Here is a 9,568-nt window from a genome sequence, read left to right as displayed (position 1 = left end):
CGGGCGGGGCGCGGGGCACGCCGGGGGATGCAGTCCGGGGCATGCGGAGCCGGGCAGCCGCCGAGCCCCGAGCGGAGCCGCGCCGGCAATGAGCGCCGCCGCCGCCAAGGTACGCGGGGCTGGCTCCGCGCTCTCCCGCGGGGCGGGCCGGGAGCGGGGGGCGATGGCGGCGCCAGAGCCGGAGGGAGCGGGGCTCGGGGCGGCGGCTCTCCGCCTTCGGCCGGCGCAGGCCACGCTCGGTTCGGCCCTGCCGCCGGCTGTGGCGGCCGACACGGATCGCGGTCACGATCGGCTCCCGGTGCCCCGGCACCCCGGGAAGGCCGGGATGGCTGCACACATCGCCTCCGCTGCCGCGGCCTGCACCCGTGTCTCTGTCGCTGTTGAAAGCAAGGAATTTGCCGCCATGCTAAATAAAACGCTTTCATGTGCTAATACTTTCTTTCTGTGGTGGTGGTTACTTACCAGATTTTATTCGCGTGCGCTGTTAACACCAAGTCCTGCTTCAGAGATACTGAGAATTTAGGAGCAAATCTGTTCTTTCTGCTTTATTTTGAACCCGGCAGCGTGCAAGCAGTGCCTTTCAGACGCAGAGGTTTCCCCTCTGCCAGCCCCCCAGGAGCAGTGTATGTGTGTGTGCAGGCTGCTGGGCTTGATGGGTGGTCTTAGGAGAGGTGAGAGATTGGGCTTTTCCATGTGCATCCCGTATATCGCCTGGAAAGAGGTGCTATCCAGAGGAGAACAGACTGGAGAAGACATGAAATCTGACAGGTCAACACACAAAGTTTGGGGTGTTTCTTCCATCTTTCATGAGAGTGAAATGCATTTCCCAAATTTTTACTCTGAATGGATATTTAAACCCAAACTTTCCTCACTGATTGCTAGAAATGAAAACAGAACCAAACCAGTAATCTCAGTAGATGTCAAACAAATGCTGTCCTCCTGCTATTATCCCAGCTCCAGCCAGTCTAAGCTGCAGTTTTGGAGAATTTTATCCCATGGGGTTGTAAGTGTAGGAAGTTCTTTCCTGATACTTCCCTGGCCCATGCTCAGCACTTCCTCTCAGGAAGATACAGTGTCACTCTGGGACCTGTGCACTGAGGACAAAACATTCCTGCTGTGTCTGGTCTTTACATAGCTAATTATTTTTGCCTGTAATCTGCCCTGCTGCTGGGAGCAAAACAGCATGAACTCAAGAGATCACTCCAGACCCCAGCCTCTAGAGACAGTTCCCAGCTGAACGATGGATTTTTCATGTTTTCCATGTTCTTTTTGGTGAAATACCCCAGGACTTTAAAATTATAGAGCAAGGCAATTAGCTTAGGCACAGTTTATTCCAAATGATAGCACAGGCTGTAAAACCAAAAAAGAACTGCAGAGAGAATCAGGAGAAATGCCTCTGCTAGCTGAGAAGCCAGAGTCCAAAACAGATGTGGTGAAGGACATGAATTTCTGAGGAAAAAAAATCATTAGCAAGCTCCTCAGGAAAAGCAAGTAAAATTAGTATTCAGGAATGCTCTATGTTTCTCTTTTGAAGCCATAGTTTCTTTTTCTTTCCCTGCAACCTAGCAGGCTGGACATTTGCAAAATGAACATAGCTGATGTTTCTAATGTCCTGATCCAAGGAGCAGAAAATTTAAGAAAATCAGTAAATACTTAGTCCACTAAAGTGTTGCCAGTACTACCATCACTTTCCTCCTAATTTATAAATAATTTTCCAGTAAATTTGAGTAATTTAGTCAAAGACATGCCTCATTTAAAGTTATTTGAACCAATCTAAACTGTAAGAGAAGCATCAAGTTTACAAAGAGGACTAAAGCCCAGAGTTCCTTGGTGTCTCTCTAGTTTTCTGTTGACAGACCACCATTGGGCATATCCCTGCTTTCTTTTGTCTTGCTGCCAGCCTCTGGAAAAATTTCTATGCATTTTGGGAGGGTAGAGACGCAGAGAGATCCATGGCATGCCATAGGATCTGTGTAAGCAAGGAGAGACATGATTACAGGTTTATGTAGAGACATACTTGAGTACCAGTTCCCTGTGTGGAAAGAAAAGACTGTAACACAAAAAAACCCCAATATTTTTATTTTGCATGAAGTTGGTCTGGGAGCAGGGTGGCAGCTTCTCTCACGTCTGCAATGTAGAAAATCCCCTGCACTGGCCAGGACTGGTGGGAGGGTTGCAGGAGCACACTAAGGAACCTCCCTGCAAAGGCAACCGCTGTTCCAGGAGCTAGCAGTCATTTCTTAGTGAAACAAATTCTGCATGCAGCTTTGGTTTCCTTGTTTTGTTCTTCAGGGTTAGATTTCTGCAATGGCAACTGCTGACAGGCTGGGAGGCTCTCTAGGTATCTGTTTCTGGATGAAAAGCTGAGGAAATTAGGATGGTTCCCAAATGTGCTTCCAAGCTTAAATCTGGTTAATGGTTTTGACATCAGGGCTGGGGGAGGGTGACTGCAGTGACTCAGGATTGAATCTGACTGGCTGGTTTTTGTGTCCTTGGCACAGACTGGAGGGCATAGTCCTTTCCTCACTGGTTTTAGGAGAGAAGCCTTCCCCCCCTTAAGCTGAGCTAAAAGGGAAAACAAGGTTGTTTTTATTTCATGGAGACAACTGCACACACTTACCATGGCATCTGAAAAGGTGAGCATTTGGACAGGGTGGAAGCATCTGGGAAGGCTGCCTCAGTGTTATAGCTCAGGTAGAGATGAATTGTCTGTCCTTGTGGCTTTCATCTCAAACAGCAGAAACTCTTGTTTGGAAAGAGATCCAACTTTTCCCTGCATGGCTGGCAAAGCTATTCCATGCCATGCAAATACCCACTGCAGGTCCTTGGCCCAATCAGTGCAGAAATTGTTTCAGAAGTTTAAGATGGGATAGAAGTTAGCAATATTGGATAGGGACAAAGAGGGAAGGTTTATGGGGAATTATTTTAAGGTCAGTTGTGCATTGCTGGAAACATCAGGTGCAACAAAACAAGCAGAAGGCTATTATGAGAGACAGTGATGCTACCTATATGCCCACATCAGGAACATCTGCTTTCAGAGAGGAGCCCTCTCTCCTCCAAACATTGCTCTCCCCTGTCTTAGAGTTCCTGAAACGCCTTCTGCTCATGCATTCTTATCGTTACAATACTCTGGTGCTCCCAGCATATAACCATTTTATCTGTCTTTCTCTTCTCAGCCGGTACTTTACAGCTATTTCCGAAGTTCCTGTTCTTGGAGAGTGCGAATTGGTAAGATCCAGTGCTGATCTCTCTTTTTTTTGTTTCAGCATTGCAGTATCCTCCCCTTCACTAACCCAGTTAATCACTTATTAACAGAGAGGTCAGCAAACATGAACTTGGAACAGTGAGGCATACCCCCACAGGGAGGGAGGGGAGCACTGCAGCTTACCAGGAGCAGGTGGGATAGAGGGGAACAGATAAGAGGGCTTCATGATACTGCCTCAGACTCTCACCTGCCCAGGTCTTGAGTGCTAAGCAGGGCTGGGAATGGTCCCTACTTTTACTGAGACAGAAAGGTATTACAGGTGAGCACATGCCCCCTGCCCTCTATAAGCTGCATCAGGAAGGGCTGTGCTGCAAAGAGATGCAAAGCTTATTTTGAAAAATGCAGTGGTTTTGCCAGGACTGATCTTTAGTACTTTGGTCCTTCGTTTGCCAGAGCACTGTCTTCTCAGTGGGCTCAGGCCACCTTCCTTGAGGGATAGGGTCCTTTTTCAAATGTAGATGCTAACAGTTCCCTGAACCTATGAAAGCGGTCACAGTGTACTTGTCTGAAGCTGTATACTCTGCTCTCCCTAGCACTGGCTCTAAAAGGAATTTCCTATGACCTGGTCCCAGTGAACCTCATTAAGGATGGAGGGCAGCAGGTAAGAATAGAGATGCAAACTCTTCTCTCCAGGGGTACTGAACTTGGGGATCATTAGGAGACTTGGGATTAGCACTAGAAACTTCACAGGCACAGTTACTGAATTCCTCACTGCTTCTCTGTAATTAATAGTTCCTCTCAGCCAATATTCCCTGGCATGTGATACAGAGGGAGAGTATGACTCTGGGAGACTAGAGGCTTTTTCCTTTCTCAAACATTTGTGACTGAATTCATAACACTGAATATTTTTTGCTCCAGTTTACCATGATACAACTGAATATATCTGGCACACAGACTTCAGAGAAACTGCGCCAAGTTGAAGACTCGACTTCATTCAATTAGCACCAGAAAGTGTGTGGGGGTGTCCAAAAGATGATAAATGATATTGCAGGGGGCTGCAAAGGGAAGAAGTGGGCTGCCAAGAGAGATTTTTGCTGAGACCTTACTTGGAGGTCCATAGGAGAGAGCTGTGCGCCTCGCAGTACCTCAGCTCAATGTGCCAGTGTGGGCTAAGGCAGAGTTGGAGAACTAGGACAGTAATGGTGGCTCTGATGCAGTACTACCCATCCTGGGCCCTGCAGTGATGGTTTATCAAGTGATCAGGCAGTCTGGCCCTGGATGCAGTGATCCCCAAGCCCCAGTGAGAGCTTACTGTAGGCTAATAACACAGCATAATTTCCTGCAAAGATTAGCATTAAGGTAGAGAGAAAAAACAGGTAGAAAAAAAATTTGATAACTGGGTTCTGGGAGAAGAAAACAAGGAAGAAGAATTTCTTATTGCTGTAGAGTAATCTCAGGTTTGTTTCCACAGTTTTCTGCAGAATTCAAGGCACTGAATCCAATGCAGCAAGTCCCAGCCTTGAAAATTGATGGCATCACCCTTTCTCAGTCAGTGAGTTATCACCACATCCCTGTTATCCTTTCACTCCAGCCTTCTGCTCAATCTGGATGGAATGGCTTTGCCCTGTCTTTTTCCCCAGAGCTCTCATCTAAACTTTGGAAGAGAGATGGCATTTATGATCCCACTAGGGAACAGAAATAGCACATAGTCTTTGATGGGAACCTACTGTCAAGGATTCAAGTTAAATTCTGCTTTGGTTCATAACTCCACCTTTCACTGAGCAGTTTGTAGTCTGACTTAGATGGCTGTTTCATGGTTTGCCTGAATTACAGCTGGACCAAATGAAAGCAAGGTCACAGGCAGATGTCAGAGAGGTTATTCTTTGCCTTGGACTTGGAACAAACTGCATTCAAAAGCTGTTGTATTCTCTTGAATCAGCTCCCCTTTCCAGGTGTCCAGTATCTGAAGTTTTCATTGGCTCTCCAATAACCTCCCATTATCTCTTTGTTCATTACAGCTAGCTATAATTAATTACCTAGAAGAGACACATCCTAACCCCAGGCTCCTGCCCCAAGATCCAAAGAAGAGAGCCCAAGTCAGAATGATTGCTGATCACATTGTCTCTGGCATTCAACCGCTCCAGGTACTGCCTCGTCAGATCCATGCAAATGAGAAAATCAGAAAAGATTTCTGTCTCAGAAATGCTCAGTCTCTTTAAATTGTTGCCAGACAACAGGGTGGCAGAACTTCAGACTGGTGTGCTAGTAAATAAAATCTCTGCTTAACCTCTGCCTAATCTGCCAATGGCAACAATACACTATTTCCCACACAGCAAATGCCATAGCACCCCAGGTTCTTTCCAGAAAGACCTGAATCCATATGGTTTTACTGCTAGGTCTAGGACATTTTAGGAAGCAGATTATTGAGCAACCCAAGGCAAGAAGCAAAGGGATACCCTGGCAATTGTTACAGAAGGGTAGTGACAAGAGGAGGATACAACAGGGTGCATGATTTGGTGAAGGTGAGGTCAGGGCTGACCCAACCAACTGAACTCAGGCCAGGGGTTTAGCCTTGGCAATTCCTCATCTCCCTTCTCCTCCACTGGATGACACAGTGGACAAGATCCAGCCAGCAGTAGTCATCTAACCTAGAGATTTCTTTGCCTTCACAGAACCTGAGTGTCCTGAAACAAATGGGGGAGAAAAAAATGGAGTGGGCTCAGAACTGTATCGCATCTGGCTTTCAAGGTACATCCCACATCCAAAATAATTAGCATTTTGGCTGACCTTACAAAATTATGCATGGCTGCCATTCTACTTGCCTTTTCAAGTAGAACCAAAAATCTTCCTAGGCTGGTGTGCTGGGGTCCTGCCTTGCTGGCAGAGACAGTGCTTTTCCTGCCCAGAGTCCCTCATCCAGGACTGGTAGTTCCCCAGGACCTCAGCAAAAAGATGTCCACAGAACACTTCCACTGCTGCACAAAGCCTGGGGCCATTTTGCACACTGCAGCAGTTGATTCACTCTGAAGCATGAGGGCTCAGCATTTCTTGAGTTCTACATATATATATATATATATATGTATGCTTTTGTAATCAGACATCTGATGGCAAACTCCCACAGAGTCTAGCAATTATATAATCCTGTATATTATTAGCAAGTACTATAATAATAATGATAGAGTATTTCTTTGCCTCTTTGGGAGAAATAAAGTGATTTTTTCCCTCAAAATCCTTTCCCCATGTGCTGCAATGACAGGCCCATTTTCACTTCTGACAGACACAAACTGACTGAACCTTTGCATTTTTCCCCTCCCCACTCACATATTTCTACATTATAGTCACAAGGTTTCAGGTGCATTGTCTGAAGCAGCTGAAATCACTCTGGGTCCAAAAAAGCTAGAGTCCTAAAGACTCCCATAACTATACTAAGATTTCTGTTCCTTCTAGTTTCTGTCCCAAATTGTACGTTTTCCACTCTCAGTTCAGGGTCGAAATGCTCTTATTCAGAATTCCCAGTCTAGAAAGTTCCCTTTGAGTTGAGTTTCCATTGCCTCACTCCAGTGTACCACCTCTCTTGACAGCACTGGAGCAGATTCTGCAGCACACTGCTGGACGCTACTGTGTGGGGGATGAAGTAAGTACCTGAGAGAGCACTGTGTGCCATTGCAGAGCTGAGAACCCCAGTATCTTCCCCTAAAATAGGAAGGAAAATTAGCTGAGGAGACAAGAGCACAACCCTATCCAGTGCCTAGAGTTACATGCAGTGCCTTCACCATAAGAAAAAACAGCTGTATGGATCCTACTTAGGCCGTTACTGACTGGCAGAGAGTTATGGAGATATTTACTAGTCCCTGCCTATAACCTGCTGATGGCCAGATTCTGCAGCTGTATCTAGGCTCTGGCTGGTCCTAGAGGATGTGGAAAATGATGGTATATTTCATCTTTATGGGATTTGGACTTCAAAGTGTTCTGTCAGGGGCAAAGCTGGCTCAAGCAACATGGGTTCAGTTCTTAGCTCTGTTCTGTGGAACCTTTAACCAACTTGTAATTTTCTGCTCTGACTGCCCAATTTTAACATAGACAGATTTCACAGAGCTCACACAAAAGCTGTTTTGACCCTTACCAAACTAGAGGCAGCTCAGGCCTCTTCCATTTATTAATTTTGCTGGCAGGCAAATGGATCTTTACTATAAAAACCTTAGAAAAAATGAGGGCTCCTGCAATATCCTGATACGCAGAGGATTGTCTAGTAGCAGCCTTATGGAGCCCTTGGTACGCAAAGGCTACTTACAAAAACTAATGTTGGAGAATAACATGTGCTCTGAGAGGTACCCAGGGCTTTGTAGCTGGGGGAGCAGGGTGGGAGCAGCTGCCCCTGTCTGTACAGATAGGCGGCTAGCAGCATTGTCCTTGAGTCTTCAGACTGCAAGTCACTGAGCCTGTGTACAGAGGCCCTATCACATATCAAGTCTTGACATTGGCAGGATCTGCTTGACACTCCTGCAGTGCAAACAAGCAAAATTTACTTATCTTTTCCCAGCCATGCAAACACCCCTCTCCCTCCATCACCTCCCTCTCCAGCTTGCCAGCGGACCTGTTTGCTCAGAGGCAGTTGCCATAGAAGTACAGTGTCCTTGATGTCATAATGATCAGCTGATAAATAGAAAGCTCCCTAAAAGCTGATGGCTTCTACTAGTGACTGCTATGAAGTTCTTTTTCTTGTATTGTTGCTGTATTATTAATGCTGAATTAATTAATTAGATTGTCATGACTACTCTGTACTAGCTGATAAAATAATTTCTGTCCTAGTCTCAAAGCCTGCCAGCTGTGTGAATTGTGATGGGACAGGCTCTGAGTTACTCTAACCCCTTTTCTCTGCTACATTTGCAGGTTTCCATGGCTGATCTGTGTTTAGCACCTCAAGTTGCCAATGCTGAAAGGTAATTAAGGCTAAGCTTGAGGCATTCTCCAACACACCTACACCTTATGGTGGGCTGTCAGAACTTACCTTCTGCTGCTCCTTGTGCCTGCTAGAAAGTATCCCTCCTGCCTGCCCTATCTACTTACAGGTCTTCTCTCCATGAATTTTCCTATTTCATAAATACTGTCTCTTTTGGAAGTAAAGAGCTGTGGTCTCCTCTTAGAGGCCCCTGGGAAAACCTGATCTATGTCCTTAGAAAAGCTGAGGTTGTCACATTCTCTGTCCCTGTTTGCTCTATTCTCTACACTGCACACATGAGGAAAAGATTAATCAGACTTTGTTTAAACCCATACAAGTAGGGGCTGCATGATTCCCAGGAAAAGCAGTGCCTTCTTACCTTGTGCTGCACACTACGTAAAAGCCTGGTGAAGATCACACAATCACAGAATCATTGGGGTTGGATGGGAATTCTGGAGGTCATCCAGTTCAATTTCCCTGCTAAAGGAAGTGGCACAGGATTGCATCGAGGAGGGTTTTGAGTATTTCTAGAGAAGGAGACTTTACAACCTCTCCAGGCACTGATTAATCTTTCTAGCATTTGTTTTTAAACTTACAAGGATGAACCTTTTCTGTTGGTGTAAATGCCTGTGAGATTCTCCCATACTGGGCAGGCCTATCACACTGCTCTGCACTCCTGCTCACTGCTGCACTGGCTCTCCAACTCATAGTACTGCATAAATTTTTTTCCTTTTGCAGATTCAAAGTGGACATGGGTCCATATCCCACAATAACCAGAATAAATAAAGCTCTCTTGGAGTTAGAGGCCTTCAAAGTAAGCCACCCTTCTCGGCAGCCAGATACTCCTGCAGAGCTGCGAGCTTGAAGCCTTTCTACTCATTAAATCTAGAAAGCTGGCATGATAAAGATGACAACACCTACAGTTTGAGTAGGACTTCAGTGCCAATAGGAATCCCTAGTACTATTGTCTCCCTTTCATCTGGGTGGGAAGAAGGACAAAGGACCTGGAAATAGCATGGATGATTTACAGGAGCTATGCCTGTAATGGAATGCCTGCAGCTACTATTTTCTTCCATCTAGTCTATCTCCATGAAGCAAATTAAAGTAGAAGTATCCATAATGATCAAAACTTTCCTCTGTATGGCTTTGGGTTGGGGAATGTGGCCACAAACAACTGTGAGGCATTGACCCAATTCTGTATTCCCCATAGAGGCTACTTCTTTCTACCATCTACAGAAAGAGCATCAGGGAATCAGCGTATGCAGTGTGTTTATCCTTGGAGCTGCCTCAGAGCCACAGCAGAGTCATCAGTTCCATGGACATAAACAATAAGATCTAGTCTCTGATGGAAGACAGCTTAACCCTTGTTGGGTTGGGGTTTTGAAAGAGCCAAGTCAGCAACTCTGTCACCCCTTCATGTGGAA

General features: G+C 45.9%; 1 protein-coding gene and 1 long non-coding RNA gene across 4 annotated transcripts; one reads left to right on the top strand and one right to left on the bottom strand.

Moving 5' to 3' along the window:
- Window positions 1–24: 24 nt before the first annotated feature.
- Window positions 25–9,273, top strand: GSTZ1 (glutathione S-transferase zeta 1). 3 transcript variants are annotated; one of them, XM_085061679.1, is made up of 9 exons: window positions 25–109; window positions 3,177–3,228; window positions 3,799–3,866; window positions 4,677–4,757; window positions 5,224–5,349; window positions 5,878–5,953; window positions 6,787–6,839; window positions 8,096–8,145; window positions 8,883–9,273. In XM_085061679.1, exons 1-9 carry the CDS (start codon window positions 89–91, stop codon window positions 9,007–9,009), a joined length of 654 nt encoding a protein of 217 aa, XP_084917805.1. In that variant the 5' UTR covers window positions 25–88; the 3' UTR covers window positions 9,010–9,273. The 3 variants fall into 3 exon arrangements, with proteins under 3 accessions (XP_084917805.1, XP_084917808.1, XP_084917807.1); XM_085061681.1 differs by lacking the exon at window positions 25–109 and adding an exon at window positions 2,483–2,636; XM_085061682.1 differs by lacking the exon at window positions 5,224–5,349.
- LOC146436108 (uncharacterized) lies at window positions 2,065–5,881 on the bottom strand. Its single transcript, XR_014852527.1, has 2 exons — window positions 5,704–5,881; window positions 2,065–2,351 (listed from the first exon to the last, which is right to left on the bottom strand). It is a non-coding gene; the product is annotated as an uncharacterized LOC146436108 (long non-coding RNA).
- Window positions 9,274–9,568: the final 295 nt, after the last annotated feature.

This window comes from Lichenostomus cassidix, chromosome 5 (genome assembly GCF_008360975.1).
Source record: "Lichenostomus cassidix isolate B80296 chromosome 5, HeHo_3.0, whole genome shotgun sequence".
NCBI lineage: Eukaryota > Metazoa > Chordata > Aves > Passeriformes > Meliphagidae > Lichenostomus > Lichenostomus cassidix.
This window is presented reverse-complemented; position numbering and strand designations above follow the sequence as displayed.